This window comes from Brassica rapa, chromosome A02, assembly GCF_000309985.2.
Source record: "Brassica rapa cultivar Chiifu-401-42 chromosome A02, CAAS_Brap_v3.01, whole genome shotgun sequence".
Classification (NCBI taxonomy): Eukaryota; Viridiplantae; Streptophyta; class Magnoliopsida; order Brassicales; family Brassicaceae; genus Brassica; species Brassica rapa.
Window position 1 is genome coordinate 27,069,336 of NC_024796.2, and position 22,566 is coordinate 27,091,901.

General features: G+C 29.1%; 1 protein-coding gene and 2 long non-coding RNA genes across 4 annotated transcripts; 1 reads left to right on the forward strand and 2 right to left on the reverse strand.

Annotated features, from left to right (window-relative positions):
* Window positions 1-3: 3 nt before the first annotated feature.
* Window positions 4-4,751, reverse strand: LOC117131894. The gene is made up of 2 exons (XR_004455326.1): window positions 3,927-4,751; window positions 4-3,864 (listed from the first exon to the last, which is right to left on the reverse strand). It is a non-coding gene; the product is annotated as an uncharacterized LOC117131894 (long non-coding RNA).
* A 4,350-nt stretch (window positions 4,752-9,101) lies between these two features.
* LOC103839777 lies at window positions 9,102-17,916 on the forward strand. Of its 2 annotated transcripts, none has more exons than XR_004455322.1 (8): window positions 9,102-9,168; window positions 9,446-14,665; window positions 14,948-16,621; window positions 16,759-16,813; window positions 16,939-17,010; window positions 17,085-17,271; window positions 17,353-17,492; window positions 17,626-17,916. It is a non-coding gene; the product is annotated as an uncharacterized LOC103839777 (long non-coding RNA). The 2 variants fall into 2 exon arrangements; XR_004455321.1 differs by having other exon boundaries at window positions 16,939-16,997.
* On the reverse strand, window positions 17,740-22,204 carry LOC117131884. Its single transcript, XM_033284850.1, has 5 exons — window positions 22,047-22,204; window positions 21,658-21,966; window positions 21,118-21,587; window positions 20,928-21,036; window positions 17,740-20,849 (listed from the first exon to the last, which is right to left on the reverse strand). The coding sequence occupies exons 1-5, from the start codon at window positions 22,179-22,181 to the stop codon at window positions 20,205-20,207; spliced, it is 1,668 nt and encodes a 555-aa protein (XP_033140741.1). The 5' UTR covers window positions 22,182-22,204; the 3' UTR covers window positions 17,740-20,204.
* Window positions 22,205-22,566: the final 362 nt, after the last annotated feature.

Sequence of the window (22,566 nt, forward strand, 5' to 3'; positions counted from 1 at the left end):
ACAGGAGAAAGGGCTATTGCTCGGACAGGAGAAAATAGGTGGTGTTTCACAACTTTAACACCTATACCATCATCAAAAAATCCCAACCCTCCAAGATGTACTCCCGATAGCTGTGAAGCCTTATGTCTCAAAAAGAAAAAAGCACTGATAAGTAAATGCCTTAGAATAAATTACGGATGCATGTGTCGGATTGACTGCGCTAACTGATTTTTTATATACATTAAAACTCGAATAATATTTATAATAATACTATGTATTTGTCATAAATAAATATAAATAACAAATATTGATACATGTATCTTCATCTCCTTTTCTTCTTGTTCAAGTATTTAAAATTATTATCTAACTCACATAACCATAATAAACCGTTTATACTGAATTGATCAATCGTTACTGACGTAACATAATAAATTGATGTTGACATTGACTTACTATGACAAAATAACCAATTTTATATCGACTATAAGAACTAACACACATAATTGTGTCAATAACTTACGCACAACAACATCATATTTTATGATAATTATAAAGTTATATCAAAAAAAAGTGCACCTAATGTTTTTCTTATATGAGAGAGTTCTGATTTTAATCAATTATGTTTGGTGACAAAATATAGTAGAGTTTTATCTTATATATAGATGTGAATTATTCTAATCCCTTCAGTTACAAAAAAAAAGAAAAGAATATTGTAATCCTTTTTGGATTATGATTTCTTAAACATAAAATTTACTATTTAAATAAGAAAGTTTATTATTATATGGAAATATTTGAAATACTTGTTTTACATTTTTTGTTTAGATTTGAAGAAAAAAGAAAACTACAATTAAACAGTCTTTAACAATTTTTTTTGTAGAAGATTTTATAAAAGGATAATTACTATCAAACAAATTTTTACAATTATATTTTCTTTATGATTTTAGAAAACGAAAATTATTATTAAGTAAATTACTATACATTTTTTAAGAATTGTAAAAAAGAAAAAATCAGAAAATGGAAATTATTGTCAACTAAAAACTATCAAATTATGTTTTGCTATTATCTTTGTTTAGGATTTTAAAAAGGAAAATTACTATTAAAGAATTTTTGTGTTATTATCTTATTATATTTATATGATTAATTATGATATATTAAGCAATTATGTTTGGTCACAAAATATAGGAGAGTTTAATCTTATATATAGATGTGAATAATTGTAATCCTTTCAGTTACAAAAAAATAATGTAATCCTTTTTGGATTATGTTTTCTTAAACATAAATTTAGTATTTAAATAATAGAGTCTATTATTATATGAAAATATTTGAAATACTTATTTTACATTTTTTTAGATTTGAAAAAAAGAGAAAACTACAATTAAACACTTTTTAACCAATTTCATTTTGTAGAAAATTTTATAAAGGGATAATTACTATCAAACAAATTTTCAAATTTATATTTTTTTATTTTAGAAAACGAAAATTAGTATTAAGTAAATTATTATACATATTTTTTTTAGGAATTGTAAAAAGGAAAAAAAATATAAAAATGAAATTATTGTCAACTAAAAAAAACTATCAAATAATCTTTTGATGTTATCTTTATTTAGTATTTTAAAAAACGATTTTACAAAACGAAAAATTACTATTAAGTAAATTATTATACATATTTTTTGTTTAGGAATTGTAAAAAGGAAAAAAAAATTAGAAAAAGGAAATTATTGTCAAGTAAAAACCATCAAATAATCTTTTGCTATTATTATCTTTGTTTAGTATTTAAAAAGGAAAACTACGATTAAATAATTCTTTTGTGTTATTATCTTATTATATTTATATTATTAAATATGATAAATTTTAACACATATCATCATCTTAAATTTTTAATTGTCATGTGTCATCGTCATGTTAATTAACAACTTTGAAAAACTAAGCTTTGTATAATAAGATTAGATCTCTTTTTATATAGGGTTATACAAATCATAACCCTACGAATATTTGAAAAACTGCTTAAAGTATCTTAAAAGGAAAAATACCAAAACTCTATTCTTAATGCTTTAAGGAAATATTACTTTTGAATCTTATTTCTTTTGTATGTGATACCATAGCGTGTATCATAAACATGTAAGGATGGAAGATAAACTATGATCTAATATTTGATACACAAACTCAGACTCCTCCACATCCCACGTGACAATGATCCCACAAGAGAAAAATGGATGAACCTTGCACTTAGGAAAAGCGATCTGACAAAAATATTTGTTTTCCTGCTGTAGACTCCACTTCCAACAAATCCACTATTGCCCCAACAAGAAGTATCACACGGCTGAAGATCAAACTCCATACGAAGCAAAGCTCACTCTTTTTTCTCCTAGTATTAAAAAGACCAAGATAATCCTTTCCTGCCCAAGTGATAGACTCCATCCCGTACGTCAATGAATTTTTTTTCAAATCTATGCTTCGACTCACTTGAAGCGGTGAAACAACGATCAATCTACATGGAGAGAAAGTCAGATCGCATACCAACAAAAATCATAAATTATCAAAGAAAAATCTCCATTCGTTACTCCTTTCATTGTGGATCACATCTGTGTCTTGTTCCATGCTTTTCGAAACACCAAATTGCTCACGTCACCGTAATTCCATGAAAACCAGAAATACTTTTTTTTATATGCGGCATAGACACACATCACCGGTAACATATTATTTGCCCACCCCTGCGTGCTGATGTGGCTTAACGAGGAAAGAGCATACCCAACTTTATTATTATAGATTTTATGATATTTTGTTCTTTTGAAAACTGAATTCTCAATTTTTTTTATATTTGACTAAACTAAATAAAGTAATACTATATTTAAAAATTGTTTTACATAATATATATACTATATATTTTAGTTTTAGTTTTTATTTTCACCACAAAGAAACGACAAAATTGTAATTAATTAATTTAAATTGATTTTAAATACAGTGATGAAATGTGTAAATAAAAACGAAATACAAAACTGAAGTATTTAATTTATTATAAATACATTGACTAAATGTGTAAATAAAAATAAATATTTAATCTACTACATGTGTCTCCAAACAATTCTCATTTATTATGTTATCCATGTTTCCAAACAATACCAAAATTATATTAATTTTAATAATATAGATAGATACACGTTTTGGCATTATTTTATTTGGTGGTAAAAACGTGCCTACTTTTGTGAACAAAACAGTTCGAAAAACCAACTTATAGTGCAATGCTATTTATTACGAGGACCAAGTACATTATATATTTGGAAATAATGTGGGTGATGTGTATGATGAGCATCAGAGAAATTTATATTATGATATGGTTACAAATGTATTTTTATGAAACTGTAATTTCTGATAATAGCAGGGAAGAACTTAACATGCAAAACAGTTTTATAATACACTGCAAAAAAAACCATCTAAGAAACATGTAGGGCAGGGCATTATAGATTGTCATTGGCATCCTTCTCGACATCCATCGATCAATCCAATATATAAAATAGAAATCAATACAAAAACCAAAGGAGTTCCAAGAAGATTCTGAAGGAATTCTTTTATATTTTTTTAACCTAAGAGAAAACCTAAAATAAAATAATATAAATCATAAAAGAAAGAATACCCTAAACAACAACTAATAAAACACATAAATAGAATTTTGAGTTGGCCAAAGGCATCCTGTTAATTTGTGGTGACTTCTGGGTCTCAGTCGGTCTTGAAATAGACTCGGCCATCTACTTTCATCAGTGTCGATCGACACCAAAGGGTCATTATTGATCGACACTCCTTCATTTCTTCGACAGTTTCCTCTCGCGAGTTTGACATACCATTCTTCAGTGAAATGATCATAACTCTATATTTAACCTTCAGATGGACCTTTCCTATTCCATCGGTTTGAGGTCCATCTGAAAAAAAAAAAAAAAAACCTTCAGATGGACCTCAAACCGATGGAATAGGAAAGGTAACTCAAATATATATCTTGTGTCAAAATATGAGCTCAATCCCAGCGTGGGAAGGTCTCCGTCCATCGCCAAATTTTGGACACGTCTTTACAGTTCTGCAACTCAAATAATTCTGAAATCAACAAAGTTCCTCAAACGTATGTGAACCTGAAATGACTCTAAAATAGACTCCAAACATATATAATAGACTATATATATTATATAAATTCTGAATCTGTGACTTAATCGAATTATTGTTTATGCATATCAAAAATACTTTAAATTAAATATAAAAAGGCTATTTTTATTTAATAAATTTAAAAACAAGTGGTTGTGATTTTTTGTTTTTGTCAAACTAGATCCGTTTATATTGGAATTTGAAAAGATGTATAGCTTAAATTAGACTTGTTTCAATTTGTGATTCATCTATAAATGTACTTCTATGTCGTTCTAATTTTTAAAACACCATTATTTCATTATCAAAAATGAAAGTTGCTTTCAAACCTTGGTTTATTGGTTTCGTTATGCTCGCAATTCTTCTGTTTGGTTTGTGTTTACATTTACAGCTTTATTAATGTATTTTATAATCATTCAAAAATAAATTTTATTTGATGCCATTTATTTTATATACCTACATAGGTTACATATTTAATTTTATATTATTGAGTTTAATGATTTTCTAAGAATAATCAGTGATAAACAAAAGATTAATAAACTTTCCGTTTAAAAAAAATGCAGAATACTCCTTAAACATATGTTTTACGAGAAATGATTGTTTTTTTACTTTAAATATGAAAAATAAAGTTATGTTTTAATTATTAATAACAGGAGAAAGGGCTATTGCTCGGACAGGAGAAAATAGGTGGTGTTTCACAACTTTAACACCTATACCATCATCAAAAAATCCCAACCCTCCAAGATGTACTCCCGATAGCTGTGAAGCCTTATGTCTCAAAAAGAAAAAAGCACTGATAAGTAAATGCCTTAGAATAAATTACGGATGCATGTGTCGGATTGACTGCGCTAACTGATTTTTTATATACATTAAAACTCGAATAATATTTATAATAATACTATGTATTTGTCATAAATAAATATAAATAACAAATATTGATACATGTATCTTCATCTCCTTTTCTTCTTGTTCAAGTATTTAAAATTATTATCTAACTCACATAACCATAATAAACCGTTTATACTGAATTGATCAATCGTTACTGACGTAACATAATAAATTGATGTTGACATTGACTTACTATGACAAAATAACCAATTTTATATCGACTATAAGAACTAACACACATAATTGTGTCAATAACTTACGCACAACAACATCATATTTTATGATAATTATAAAGTTATATCAAAAAAAAGTGCACCTAATGTTTTTCTTATATGAGAGAGTTCTGATTTTAATCAATTATGTTTGGTGACAAAATATAGTAGAGTTTTATCTTATATATAGATGTGAATTATTCTAATCCCTTCAGTTACAAAAAAAAAGAAAAGAATATTGTAATCCTTTTTGGATTATGATTTCTTAAACATAAAATTTACTATTTAAATAAGAAAGTTTATTATTATATGGAAATATTTGAAATACTTGTTTTACATTTTTTGTTTAGATTTGAAGAAAAAAGAAAACTACAATTAAACAGTCTTTAACAATTTTTTTTGTAGAAGATTTTATAAAAGGATAATTACTATCAAACAAATTTTTACAATTATATTTTCTTTATGATTTTAGAAAACGAAAATTATTATTAAGTAAATTACTATACATTTTTTAAGAATTGTAAAAAAGAAAAAATCAGAAAATGGAAATTATTGTCAACTAAAAACTATCAAATTATGTTTTGCTATTATCTTTGTTTAGGATTTTAAAAAGGAAAATTACTATTAAAGAATTTTTGTGTTATTATCTTATTATATTTATATGATTAATTATGATATATTAAGCAATTATGTTTGGTCACAAAATATAGGAGAGTTTAATCTTATATATAGATGTGAATAATTGTAATCCTTTCAGTTACAAAAAAATAATGTAATCCTTTTTGGATTATGTTTTCTTAAACATAAATTTAGTATTTAAATAATAGAGTCTATTATTATATGAAAATATTTGAAATACTTATTTTACATTTTTTTAGATTTGAAAAAAAGAGAAAACTACAATTAAACACTTTTTAACCAATTTCATTTTGTAGAAAATTTTATAAAGGGATAATTACTATCAAACAAATTTTCAAATTTATATTTTTTTATTTTAGAAAACGAAAATTAGTATTAAGTAAATTATTATACATATTTTTTTTAGGAATTGTAAAAAGGAAAAAAAATATAAAAATGAAATTATTGTCAACTAAAAAAAACTATCAAATAATCTTTTGATGTTATCTTTATTTAGTATTTTAAAAAACGATTTTACAAAACGAAAAATTACTATTAAGTAAATTATTATACATATTTTTTGTTTAGGAATTGTAAAAAGGAAAAAAAAAATTAGAAAAAGGAAATTATTGTCAAGTAAAAACCATCAAATAATCTTTTGCTATTATTATCTTTGTTTAGTATTTAAAAAGGAAAACTACGATTAAATAATTCTTTTGTGTTATTATCTTATTATATTTATATTATTAAATATGATAAATTTTAACACATATCATCATCTTAAATTTTTAATTGTCATGTGTCATCGTCATGTTAATTAACAACTTTGAAAAACTAAGCTTTGTATAATAAGATTAGATCTCTTTTTATATAGGGTTATACAAATCATAACCCTACGAATATTTGAAAAACTGCTTAAAGTATCTTAAAAGGAAAAATACCAAAACTCTATTCTTAATGCTTTAAGGAAATATTACTTTTGAATCTTATTTCTTTTGTATGTGATACCATAGCGTGTATCATAAACATGTAAGGATGGAAGATAAACTATGATCTAATATTTGATACACAAACTCAGACTCCTCCACATCCCACGTGACAATGATCCCACAAGAGAAAAATGGATGAACCTTGCACTTAGGAAAAGCGATCTGACAAAAATATTTGTTTTCCTGCTGTAGACTCCACTTCCAACAAATCCACTATTGCCCCAACAAGAAGTATCACACGGCTGAAGATCAAACTCCATACGAAGCAAAGCTCACTCTTTTTTCTCCTAGTATTAAAAAGACCAAGATAATCCTTTCCTGCCCAAGTGATAGACTCCATCCCGTACGTCAATGAATTTTTTTTCAAATCTATGCTTCGACTCACTTGAAGCGGTGAAACAACGATCAATCTACATGGAGAGAAAGTCAGATCGCATACCAACAAAAATCATAAATTATCAAAGAAAAATCTCCATTCGTTACTCCTTTCATTGTGGATCACATCTGTGTCTTGTTCCATGCTTTTCGAAACACCAAATTGCTCACGTCACCGTAATTCCATGAAAACCAGAAATACTTTTTTTTATATGCGGCATAGACACACATCACCGGTAACATATTATTTGCCCACCCCTGCGTGCTGATGTGGCTTAACGAGGAAAGAGCATACCCAACTTTATTATTATAGATTTTATGATATTTTGTTCTTTTGAAAACTGAATTCTCAATTTTTTTTATATTTGACTAAACTAAATAAAGTAATACTATATTTAAAATTGTTTTACATAATATATATACTATATATTTTAGTTTTAGTTTTTATTTTCACCACAAAGAAACGACAAAATTGTAATTAATTAATTTAAATTGATTTTAAATACAGTGATGAAATGTGTAAATAAAAACGAAATACAAAACTGAAGTATTTAATTTATTATAAATACATTGACTAAATGTGTAAATAAAAATAAATATTTAATCTACTACATGTGTCTCCAAACAATTCTCATTTATTATGTTATCCATGTTTCCAAACAATACCAAAATTATATTAATTTTAATAATATAGATAGATACACGTTTTGGCATTATTTTATTTGGTGGTAAAAACGTGCCTACTTTTGTGAACAAAACAGTTCGAAAAACCAACTTATAGTGCAATGCTATTTATTACGAGGACCAAGTACATTATATATTTGGAAATAATGTGGGTGATGTGTATGATGAGCATCAGAGAAATTTATATTATGATATGGTTACAAATGTATTTTTATGAAACTGTAATTTCTGATAATAGCAGGGAAGAACTTAACATGCAAAACAGTTTTATAATACACTGCAAAAAAAACCATCTAAGAAACATGTAGGGCAGGGCATTATAGATTGTCATTGGCATCCTTCTCGACATCCATCGATCAATCCAATATATAAAATAGAAATCAATACAAAAACCAAAGGAGTTCCAAGAAGATTCTGAAGGAATTCTTTTATATTTTTTTAACCTAAGAGAAAACCTAAAATAAAATAATATAAATCATAAAAGAAAGAATACCCTAAACAACAACTAATAAAACACATAAATAGAATTTTGAGTTGGCCAAAGGCATCCTGTTAATTTGTGGTGACTTCTGGGTCTCAGTCGGTCTTGAAATAGACTCGGCCATCTACTTTCATCAGTGTCGATCGACACCAAAGGGTCATTATTGATCGACACTCCTTCATTTCTTCGACAGTTTCCTCTCGCGAGTTTGACATACCATTCTTCAGTGAAATGATCATAACTCTATATTTAACCTTCAGATGGACCTCAAACCGATGGAATAGGAAAGGTAACTCAAATATCTATCTTGTGTCAAAATATGAGCTCAATCCCAGCGTGGGAAGGTCTCCGTCCATCGCCAAATTTCGGACACGTCTTTACAGTTCTGCAACTCAAATAATTCTGAAATCAACAAAGTTCCTCAAACGTATGTGAACCTGAAATGACTCTAAAATAGACTCCAAACATATATAATAGACTATATATATTATATAAATTCTGAATCTGTGACTTAATCGAATTATTGTTTATGCATATCAAAAATACTTTAAATTAAATATAAAAAGGCTATTTTTATTTAATAAATTTAAAAACAAGTGGTTGTGATTTTTTGTTTTTGTCAAACTAGATCCGTTTATATTGGAATTTGAAAAGATGTATAGCTTAAATTAGACTTGTTTCAATTTGTGATTCATCTATAAATGTACTTCTATGTCGTTCTAATTTTTAAAACACCATTATTTCATTATCAAAATGATGAAAGTTGCTTTCAAACCTTGGTTTATTGGTTTCGTTATGCTCGCAATTCTTCTGTTTGGTTTGTGTTTACATTTACAGCTTTATTAATGTATTTTATAATCATTCAAAAATAAATTTTATTTGATGCCATTTATTTTATATACCTACATAGGTTACATATTTAATTTTATATTATTGAGTTTAATGATTTTCTAAGAATAATCAGTGATAAACAAAAGATTAATAAACTTTCTTTAAAAAAATGCAAAACTCCTTAAACATATGTTTTACGAGAAATGATTGTTTTTTTACTTTAAATATGAAAAATAAAGTTATGTTTTAATTATTAATAACAGGAGAAAGGGCTATTGCTCGGACAGGAGAAAATAGGTGGTGTTTCACAACTTTAACACCTATACCATCATCAAAAAATCCCAACCCTCCAAGATGTACTCCCGATAGCTGTGAAGCCTTATGTCTCAAAAAGAAAAAAGCACTGATAAGTAAATGCCTTAGAATAAATTACGGATGCATGTGTCGGATTGACTGCGCTAACTGATTTTTTATCAATATTATTAATTCAGAATCACTCTTATTATTTACCCTTCTAATACCGTGGAATATTACTTAAAATGCCATCAGATTTTCAAACAACTCATTTGCCCTCATTAATGTTAGAATGGTAATTAACCACTTCCATTAGCAACGAATTTTATGCAACCGTAATGTACTTCTTCTTTCTTATAACTAACCGTAATGCTTACAAAAAATAACTAACCGTAATATACTTAATACATAAAAAATTGAGAGGTACATATTATTCATCAGTACGAAACGTATACAGCCTCCACGAAATATTCCTCTGATAAGGACACTTATGCAATCCAAACACAAACCCACATTCAATAATATTTGTTAGTTTTAGACAAAAAGAAATATTTGTTATCTTAATAATATATAATAAAAATATTTATTATTATCATGACATACAATTACCCAACAACCCATAAATCAGTATATATAAATAGCAAATATATATAACTTAATAATATATAGTTTTCAAATCAAATTAAAATTTAAACCAAAAAAAATCCATGAATCAATTAAGATAAATAATAAATAACAATAACTTTTTTATAAGATTATTAAATTAAGTAATTATTTCACGGATATTTAAAATTAAAATTCATCAGTTATTTTTTTAAACATAAACGCCTGAGTCTTTGGAATAGGTTTGGTTCAATTTTTTTAGGTCTGGTTTTTTTGGACTGCAGACATTTGGATCTAACTATAAAAACACACAAACATATAAATTATATTAGGCAAAAAATTTAAAAACAAAAAATATACCCGCCCTCTCGAGGGCGGGTCAATATCTAGTATACATTAAAACTCGAATAATATTTATAATAATACTATGTATTTGTCATAAATAAATATAAATAACAAATATTGATACATGTATCTTCATCTCCTTTTCTTCTTGTTCAAGTATTTAAAATTATTATCTAACTCACATAACCATAATAAACCGTTTATACTGAATTGATCAATCGTTACTGACGTAACATAATAAATTGATGTTGACATTGACTTACTATGACAAAATAACCAATTTTATATCGACTATAAGAACTAACACACATAATTGTGTCAATAACTTACGCACAACAACATCATATTTTATGATAATTATAAAGTTATATCAAAAAAAAGTGCACCTAATGTTTTTCTTATATGAGAGAGTTCTGATTTTAATCAATTATGTTTGGTGACAAAATATAGTAGAGTTTTATCTTATATATAGATGTGAATTATTCTAATCCCTTCAGTTACAAAAAAAAAGAAAAGAATATTGTAATCCTTTTTGGATTATGATTTCTTAAACATAAAATTTACTATTTAAATAAGAAAGTTTATTATTATATGGAAATATTTGAAATACTTGTTTTACATTTTTTGTTTAGATTTGAAGAAAAAAGAAAACTACAATTAAACAGTCTTTAACAATTTTTTTTGTAGAAGATTTTATAAAAGGATAATTACTATCAAACAAATTTTTACAATTATATTTTCTTTATGATTTTAGAAAACGAAAATTATTATTAAGTAAATTACTATACATTTTTTAAGAATTGTAAAAAAGAAAAAATCAGAAAATGGAAATTATTGTCAACTAAAAACTATCAAATTATGTTTTGCTATTATCTTTGTTTAGGATTTTAAAAAGGAAAATTACTATTAAAGAATTTTGTGTTATTATCTTATTATATTTATATGATTAATTATGATATATTAAGCAATTATGTTTGGTCACAAAATATAGGAGAGTTTAATCTTATATATAGATGTGAATAATTGTAATCCTTTCAGTTACAAAAAATAATGTAATCCTTTTTGGATTATGATTTCTTAAACATAAATTTAGTATTTAAATAATAGAGTCTATTATTATATGAAAATATTTGAAATACTTATTTTACATTTTTTTAGATTTGAAAAAAAGAGAAAACTACAATTAAACACTTTTTAACCAATTTCATTTTGTAGAAAATTTTATAAAGGGATAATTACTATCAAACAAATTTTCAAATTTATATTTTTTTATTTTAGAAAACGAAAATTAGTATTAAGTAAATTATTATACATATTTTTTTTAGGAATTGTAAAAAGGAAAAAAATATAAAAATGAAATTATTGTCAACTAAAAAAAACTATCAAATAATCTTTTGATGTTATCTTTATTTAGTATTTTAAAAAACGATTTTACAAAACGAAAAATTACTATTAAGTAAATTATTATACATATTTTTTGTTTAGGAATTGTAAAAAGGAAAAAAAAAATTAGAAAAAGGAAATTATTGTCAAGTAAAAACCATCAAATAATCTTTTGCTATTATTATCTTTGTTTAGTATTTAAAAAGGAAAACTACGATTAAATAATTCTTTTGTGTTATTATCTTATTATATTTATATTATTAAATATGATAAATTTTAACACATATCATCATCTTAAATTTTTAATTGTCATGTGTCATCGTCATGTTAATTAACAACTTTGAAAAACTAAGCTTTGTATAGTAAGATTAGATCTCTTTTTATATAGGGTTATACAAATCATAACCCTACGAATATTTGAAAAACTGCTTAAAGTATCTTAAAAGGAAAAATACCAAAACTCTATTCTTAATGCTTTAAGGAAATATTACTTTTGAATCTTATTTCTTATGTATGTGATACCATAGCGTGTATCATAAACATGTAAGGATGGAAGATAAACTATGATCTAATATTTGATACACAAACTCAGACTCCTCCACATCCCACGTGACAATGATCCCACAAGAGAAAAATGGATGAACCTTGCACTTAGGAAAAGCGATCTGACAAAAATATTTGTTTTCCTGCTGTAGACTCCACTTCCAACAAATCCACTATTGCCCCAACAAGAAGTATCACACGGCTGAAGATCAAACTCCATACGAAGCAAAGCTCACTCTTTTTTCTCCTAGTATTAAAAAGACCAAGATAATCCTTTCCTGCCCAAGTGATAGACTCCATCCCGTACGTCAATGAATTTTTTTTCAAATCTATGCTTCGACTCACTTGAAGCGGTGAAACAACGATCAATCTACATGGAGAGAAAGTCAGATCGCATACCAACAAAAATCATAAATTATCAAAGAAAAATCTCCATTCGTTACTCCTTTCATTGTGGATCACATCTGTGTCTTGTTCCATGCTTTTCGAAACACCAAATTGCTCACGTCACCGTAATTCCATGAAAACCAGAAATACTTTTTTTTATATGCGGCATAGACACACATCACCGGTAACATATTATTTGCCCACCCCTGCGTGCTGATGTGGCTTAACGAGGAAAGAGCATACCCAACTTTATTATTATAGATTTTATGATATTTTGTTCTTTTGAAAACTGAATTCTCAATTTTTTTTATATTTGACTAAACTAAATAAAGTAATACTATATTTAAAATTGTTTTACATAATATATATACTATATATTTTAGTTTTAGTTTTTATTTTCACCACAAAGAAACGACAAAATTGTAATTAATTAATTTAAATTGATTTTAAATACAGTGATGAAATGTGTAAATAAAAACGAAATACAAAACTGAAGTATTTAATTTATTATAAATACATTGACTAAATGTGTAAATAAAAATAAATATTTAATCTACTACATGTGTCTCCAAACAATTCTCATTTATTATGTTATCCATGTTTCCAAACAATACCAAAATTATATTAATTTTAATAATATAGATAGATACACGTTTTGGCATTATTTTATTTGGTGGTAAAAACGTGCCTACTTTTGTGAACAAAACAGTTCGAAAAACCAACTTATAGTGCAATGCTATTTATTACGAGGACCAAGTACATTATATATTTGGAAATAATGTGGGTGATGTGTATGATGAGCATCAGAGAAATTTATATTATGATATGGTTACAAATGTATTTTTATGAAACTGTAATTTCTGATAATAGCAGGGAAGAACTTAACATGCAAAACAGTTTTATAATACACTGCAAAAAAAACCATCTAAGAAACATGTAGGGCAGGGCATTATAGATTGTCATTGGCATCCTTCTCGACATCCATCGATCAATCCAATATATAAAATAGAAATCAATACAAAAACCAAAGGAGTTCCAAGAAGATTCTGAAGGAATTCTTTTATATTTTTTTAACCTAAGAGAAAACCTAAAATAAAATAATATAAATCATAAAAGAAAGAATACCCTAAACAACAACTAATAAAACACATAAATAGAATTTTGAGTTGGCCAAAGGCATCCTGTTAATTTGTGGTGACTTCTGGGTCTCAGTCGGTCTTGAAATAGACTCGGCCATCTACTTTCATCAGTGTCGATCGACACCAAAGGGTCATTATTGATCGACACTCCTTCATTTCTTCGACAGTTTCCTCTCGCGAGTTTGACATACCATTCTTCAGTGAAATGATCATAACTCTATATTTAACCTTCAGATGGACCTCAAACCGATGGAATAGGAAAGGTAACTCAAATATCTATCTTGTGTCAAAATATGAGCTCAATCCCAGCGTGGGAAGGTCTCCGTCCATCGCCAAATTTCGGACACGTCTTTACAGTTCTGCAACTCAAATAATTCTGAAATCAACAAAGTTCCTCAAACGTATGTGAACCTGAAATGACTCTAAAATAGACTCCAAACATATATAATAGACTATATATATTATATAAATTCTGAATCTGTGACTTAATCGAATTATTGTTTATGCATATCAAAAATACTTTAAATTAAATATAAAAAGGCTATTTTTATTTAATAAATTTAAAAACAAGTGGTTGTGATTTTTTGTTTTTGTCAAACTAGATCCGTTTATATTGGAATTTGAAAAGATGTATAGCTTAAATTAGACTTGTTTCAATTTGTGATTCATCTATAAATGTACTTCTATGTCGTTCTAATTTTTAAAACACCATTATTTCATTATCAAAAATGAAAGTTGCTTTCAAACCTTGGTTTATTGGTTTCGTTATGCTCGCAATTCTTCTGTTTGGTTTGTGTTTACATTTACAGCTTTATTAATGTATTTTATAATCATTCAAAAATAAATTTTATTTGATGCCATTTATTTTATATACCTACATAGGTTACATATTTAATTTTATATTATTGAGTTTAATGATTTTCTAAGAATAATCAGTGATAAACAAAAGATTAATAAACTTTCCGTTTAAAAAAAATGCAGAATACTCCTTAAACATATGTTTTACGAGAAATGATTTTTTTTTTACTTTAAATATGAAAAATAAAGTTATGTTTTAATTATTAATAACAGGAGAAAGGGCTATTGCTCGGACAGGAGAAAATAGGTGGTGTTTCACAACTTTAACACCTATACCATCATCAAAAAATCCCAACCCTCCAAGATGTACTCCCGATAGCTGTAAAGCCTTATGTCTCAAAAAGAAAAAAGCACTGATAAGTAAATGCCTTAGAATAAATTACGGATGCATGTGTCGGATTGACTGCGCTAACTGATTTTTTATATACATTAAAACTCGAATAATATTTATAATAATACTATGTATTTGTCATAAATAAATATAAATAACAAATATTGATACATGTATCTTCATCTCCTTTTCTTCTTGTACAATTGTAAAAATTAACAAAAAAATATAGGGACATTTGCTAAAAACAACCCAAATATTCAAGTCAAATCTAAAAGTGTACCCCACTTTCAGTCAAATACAAAACCAACTTAAAAGGATAGTGAAAATACTAGTTAACCCTTATGACCAAACAAAAAAACAGAAATGTATTTTACGTTTCTATCCTTCGGAAGTCTACACGTAATAAAAGAAGTCTACATATATATAGATTTCCTACGATGTCTACCTTATAGACTTATTTTGTAGTCTACACTCTAATTTGATCTAATAATTTAATTTTGAAAATGTATAAAAATAATTATTGTGATATTTTTAACTAATCATCAATATAATGGATAACATGAACTAAATAAATTAAAATTTCATATAATTGAACAATTTTGAAGAATATATACTAATTTGGTTATCATGTGTTAGACAATGTTCATAGTTTAGAAACAAAATGTTCTTACATGTTATGTCTTTTAGTGGTTGATTTCATAGGGTTGGATTTTAGATTTTGTTTTTTTATTGTTTTGTTATCTTAAATCTGCATAGTAATGTTTAGTAGTTTATATTTTGTACAATTGAGACTTTTTGATTATCAAGCAAAACATTTAGTGTTTGAGATTTGTGGTTTAGGGTTTAGGGTTTCGTAGACCTACAATAAAGTCTATTTATCTGCAGACGTCCTTTTCAGTCTATTTTATTGGTATTTACAAAATATCTTAAATTTTAAATTAAATTTAGGGTATAGTAGACGTCTTTTTGGTCTACTAGGATACAATTGATTAATTTAGGGTATAGTAGACGTCTTTTTTAGTTTAATAAGACCTGAAATTACAAAAAAGATTGATTAAATTTTGTTTTTATGGAAACGGAAATGATATCATATATTAAACTTATTATAAAAATAAAGAAAAAATAAATAAATTATATATATATAAATAAAGAACAAAAAAATAAATTATTCAAATATATAAAAATATATATAAAAAATTGTAATAGACATACCGATTGTAGACCTACTTGTGTGTCTACAGAACCGGAAACAATTTAATTTAACCAAAATAATATAATCTAACAAGTATTAAACCAGAAAAGTTTTAACCTAACCGGATAACTTTCCCGACATATAAATACAATTTTTAGTCTTCATTTGGTAAAAAAAGACAAACCCTAGCGGCCGTTACTCTCTCTCTCTCTCTCTCTCTCTCTCTCTCTCTCTCTCTCTCTCTCTCTCTCTCTCTCTCTCTCTCTCTCTCTCTCTCTCGGGCGATTTCCGGTGAAGTCAACCCGTTTCTGCCGCTTACACTGGTTGCCGTCCCGCTGCTGCTGCTATATCTTCCCTCTGCAAGGTAGTAGTCTTCGATTTGTTCTGTTTCATGTTGATTCACAGATTTTGGTCTTTGTTGAAGTCTTTGTCGATGTCGTGTCTCGTCGTCGTTGTCAGAGTCGTGCCGTTTTTAAGTAACCTTTTGCTTTTTTTTTTCAGATCTGAGCCGGCGAAGGAACATTGTGTATGTATGTCTCTCTATCCAACTGTTGGGGTAATTTTCTCTTTATCTGGTTCATGTCTTGTGTGAATGTACAAACTGATTCGTTAAATCTCAGAGTTCAGTTTTGTTTTACCCGTAAGGGCCTGGTTTAAGTTCGAGTGGTTGTTTTTTTGCAGCTTTTGAAGGGCTTGAGAAAGAAGAGGGCCACCTCAAAACAACTAATCACAACAATATTGTAACTTCAGCTCGTAATATTCACTGAACTTGATAGTTAATCCTTGGAGTTTTCCCTTGACATTTCTAGTCTGCTTTTTCCTTGCAGGTTCAGCTTCTCTACTCTTTTCAAGAGAAATCATGAGTAGGCTATAAGCAATCTAGCTAGAGTAGTGATGATTCTTCTGCCATAACCGGCATTGACAGCTTGCTGGCAAGTGAGGTGCCTATCGGTTATCAGGCTGGGACTTTCACTTTAGAGGACTGACCTACCGTCTTGGCATGGCTCGGTCTAGGTTGGTCCCACTTTTAATTCTCTTAATCAGAAGAGCAAAAAAAGATTTGAGTCTTACTTTGTTTGTTTGTTTGTTTAACAGGCGTTTAAGAGAGATTCTCCACCGGTTGTAGACTTCAATAGCGATCTTGAAACTCTCTGAGACGAGAAAATTGCAAGAAGGCGGAAGCTTTGTATCCACTGTCAATACTGTATCACAACCAACTGTTACGGACATTGCAGGTTTCTAATTTTTGCCTTTTATTAATGCAAATTGATTTTTAGATTACCGAACTTATGTTTTCTAGATAGACATAGCTTTTATAGATCCATGAGTGTGTATTAAAAATCAACTCTCCTCTGTTTAATTTTGCAGCATCAGTATGTCTATGGAGTTCTTGTATTTTAAGCCATGGCCACATTCATTGGCCAAGTCTATGTTCTATCGTTGATTGCACTCTTTGTGGCCGCTTCAACTGCCCTGATTGTGCAACCATTTTTTGGCTAGAATTGGAGGATATGAAGTTTTTGGTAATAGGTGTTTGTATTATATGCCTTTGTACTAGCTATATTGTATTGTGCTTTTGTATCACTGCTGTATTATGTAATTTTCTTGGATATTCTGTACTGAAGTGTACTCGACCGAAAGTAGACTTGTTTAATACAACTCCAAAGGAATACATCAAAGTTAAGACTCACAGTTCAACAAAATTTCATCACGTAACACAACTTAAAAGCAATAAAACATGGCACATAATATTGACTCAAGACCACAAATTCAATATAAGTTTATAAGTTTCACACTTGTCTATCTCTATTGTAAAATTATGTGCAGTAAGGAATAAATAAAAACACATAAATACTAATAATCAACATAAGAGAGTCCCATTCTAATATTTCTGATTTTTTTCTCAAGGTACGTAGAAATGATCTTACATATCACTCTTCCATAAACTAACATTCTTCAACCACAACAAGTATTCTCTTTTCACTTTTGAAATTATAAAGTAGACTTATAAAGACATCTACACTTATTAGCTAACTAGACAGTAAAATCAAAATGTTGATAATTTAATAATTATAAAAGATTATATTTTCAAAATACCTCAAGACCATTAGAATTAACTAACGCACACTGTCAAACTAAAAAATCTTGAAAATACATTACGAATAATACACAAATCCATCTATTATAGATTTTTATATGTAGACTTTATAATCCGTCTACATAATAATAGATTGTTTTTTCAGTTTACGTTTGTAGACTGTCAACTTAGTCTATAATTAGGGTTAGTTTTTGCAATTGAAAAATCCATGGGTTATCATTTGTATTTAAAAAAAAGTTGTAATTTTATACGTGTAGACTTTATTTTCAGTCTACATTTTGAAAAGGTTAGTTTTTGCAATTGACCAGAATTCAACCAAAATTTGACTTTCCAAAGGAGACTTCATTTACAGTCTACATTTTTTAATTTTTTAAAACAGGTTAGTTTTTGCAATTGACCAAATTTGACTTAGTACAAATAGATTGATATGAACGTCTACACATGTGTAGACTTCAACTGAAATCTACCCCAAATTCGAAAGGTTAGTTTTGCATTTGACCAAAATAAAAAAGTAGACTTTCATATGCAATCTACGTTTTTTTTCCTGAGAATAGTAGACTGAATATGAAGTCTACACTATTTTTTGATTTGGTCAACTATATAATCTTTTAGTCAAATACAAAACTAACCTATTCAACGGAGTTAAAGTTTTGGTCAAATGCAAAATTGACCTTTTGTAGACTTCCATAGTAGTCTACATAATGTAGACTTCTGGTGAAGTCTACTATGAAAAGTCAAAAGTTGCATAGAGTTTGGCCAAATGCAAAAACTAACCTCTTTACGTAGACTTCTTAGTAAGTCTACCTATTTTTTTGTTTTTGTTTTCAAAGGTTAAGATGCAGACTTCTAGGGAAGTCTACTATACAAAAAAAAATTATTTTGGTTAATTGCAAAAGTAACCTGTGCGTTGAACAATAGATCGCATCGTACGTCTACACATAAGAGTAGACATACAAAACAGTCTACTATCGCGACACAGATATGAAAAATGACAAAAACCCAGTAAATAGTTATTTTTTTCTTGTGTAAAGCTCGTTTCCACCATTTACCACCGTCCAAGCTCCAAATATGACCAAAAAGAACCACCTTTTTCGACTAACCACTGAATAAACTCGAAAATATGAAAGTTTAGATTACAAAAATGGAAGTTATGAAAGATTTTCAGATGAAAATGAAGAGGAAATGAGAGAAAATGAAGATTTGTTAGTTTAGAAAGAGAAAAAAGTAGTTACAAATTGAATTCTTGAGGTTTTAAGAGCTCAAAAATGGTGGTTCATGGTGGTTGGAAAATTGATGATAATGGCATTGTTGTAAATAAGAAGAAATGTTTAGGGTGTAATAGGTTTTTTCTCATTTTCGAAATTATTAAATAATTATTTAATAATGGCACTTTGGTAAATAATTGAAAAACATAAGGAGGATTTGGAACTTTCAAGGATGAATAGTAATGACAAAAAAAAAGAGGTTGGTTTTGGAATTGACTCCAAATTTTAGGTTGGTTTTGAAAGAAGCCCAAAAATATATTGGAATTTGTTATTAATTTTATATAAAAATTAATATAAAAAATGGTAAAAGCGCTTCAGACACGTCTTCCTCCAATATCGAGGAAGAAGAAGAGGAGAGGAGACATTCGAGCATACATTTCTCGTGGTGGTACGTGAGGTCTCCGTGGGATAAAAGCATAGCGAATGGCTTCAGTCCGATAAGAGCTGTTTCGGCAGACTCCACGTCGTGGAAGGATCGATCTGATGCGAGATTCAGCAAGAGGATTCGAACTCCCGGCGCATTCAGGTAAATGATAAACATGTGATATTTTTCGTAGAATGCGATGGTCAAAGCAACCAGTAAATCATGCTTCTGCATCAACCTCGGCCACCTCTTCATAGATCTCTGCTGCCAACTTCATTCTTTGTTCCGGTATGATCGTATCACTCAAGCCCTGAAAAGTACATCCAATAGCAAGACATTCAATGTACTTCAAAGAGTACACACCACAATCTCCTGGGTCATCGTTCCGGGGGGCATCCTTGTGCCTACGTAAGGCGAACTGCTGCTCAGTCTTCTTCCTTCCCGAATTTGGAGGCAGCATCTTGTTAAGCACCAGTGGAATCATTTTCATGAACGGTCTGCACTCCTCCGTCAGATCCTTATGTTCCTTCACCACACTCGGAATACTATCATATACATGGATTGTCGACTTCCGTAAATCAATGCGTAGAGCAACCCAATGGTCTCCGTTAACATGGTGGCAGAGGAACAAGGTGTCGACATCTTCATACCATTTCTTCCCGGTCACAAACTGTTCCGGATATTCTCCATTGAAAGCCTTGATGTACATATCTGACACCTCAATCTTCTTCTTGTCCTGTTTTTCGAAGTCATTAACCCATGACTTCACGAACCACCGATCTAGAAATGCAACTCGAGATGAAGAATATGGAGATAAGGATTGCATGGAACGTCTGTGAAACATGAGCATCGCTGCGGCAATGTGCTGTAACAATGAAAACAATTACTTAAAATCTGTAAGCCATTAATCTTATGAATCCGATGCTCAGTTTAGAAAACTCACCGAGTCAGACAGCCAGCCGTACTTATCTGTTGGCCACTCATCTCTTGGCACCATTATCTTTAAGTAAAACTGAGCGCAAAACTCACCATATCCAGATTCCTCTTGTTCCCTAAAACAGAGCATTCAAGCACCATATATATAAGAAGAAATAGGATGGAAGAGAATATTAGAGGCAAGAGAAGACACTTACAAATCTCGCTTAATAAAGTCCATAACTTTCACCAATTTCTGTGACTCAACTTTAGCAAATGGGTCGTACGACACCGTAGATGGAGTGACGCCAGTGATTATACGCTTGACAGTTGAGTTCCCTACAAACGGCCATACTTGAGTCTTTGTCAAGTGGGGTTTTCGTTTGAGCTTTACCTTCTCCAAAGTTGAAGCAAGTTCTTGCATCACTTGTCTACACTTATTACTCTTTTCCCACTCCAAATGATTCTTCCAATCTCCTGAAGAAATAGATTTGTCATTTAGTTCTGGGATGACAAATGCTTTCTCCTTCTTCACTTTCTTCACTGGCACTTCAGCTTTCTTCCCTTTATTTTTCACATCAGTGGTCTTACGCTCCGGCTTCACCATCGTCTTCTTTTTCTCCTTTTTAACAACACATTCGATTGGTAAACCATCTTGTGAATTTATCTTCTTCTGAAGCATCCATGACTGTGTAATAGAATACAAGTGTTAGTGATATTAACAAATTAACAGAGAAGATGAGTCTCAGAAAACATACCAACTCATTGCTAGAAGCATCATCCTCTTCTGGCACAATGGAGTTGTGATCATTGGAGTTAGCTACATCGATAGGAATGTTGACACCAGCCTTCTTTTTAAGATTCTTTACGTCTTCCACCAACATGGCAATCTTCATCATTACCTCATCCTTATATAAACCCACCTTAGCATCCACTTTAGCTTGTATGGTTGCGTCCAGTTTCTCGCTAACCTTGTCAGCTACAATAACATCTATTCCATCAATTTTTGCAGTCAGGTTCTTCACCGACTCAACCAACCCAAGTATGGCGATGTTGTGAGATACAACCTATAAGCAATTCACAGACCAAAGAAAAATTAAGCCACTGGTCAGAAATAACATATTCATTCAAAATGATAGCTACATACCGTTTCTGATGTGTGGCAACCATTGACATGTTCTGTGTCCTTCGTTCGCTTAGTAGAAGGACCCACATCCATGGTATCAAGAACACAAGGTGGGTTCACGTGACTTTTTCTCTTTGTCGATTTCGTAGCAGGCATTACTTCCCAATACCTTTCATCAAGCTGACCTTTGAGGATGTCCTGAATCAAGTTATCCAGCTCAGTATGTAATTTATTATCTTCCTACTGCGGATATCTATCCTCTATTGGCTTTTCAACCATGTGTCTCACACGAACCTGTGTAATATATACATGATTAGTTAAAAAATAATTTAAATTTAATTACAGAAACTTAATACTTCTCTACATACCTTCTGATATGTTCTCTTTTCTTGGGCACAGAAATCTGAGAAGTTAATGCGCGGACGAGATCCCCGCCATGACAGAAGAGGGACACCAGCACCTTCTCTCCGATTCCCATATTTCTCTCCTAGACGAGGGACAAACTCAAAAACCCATATTAAGAGCGCATGAACACAACCAT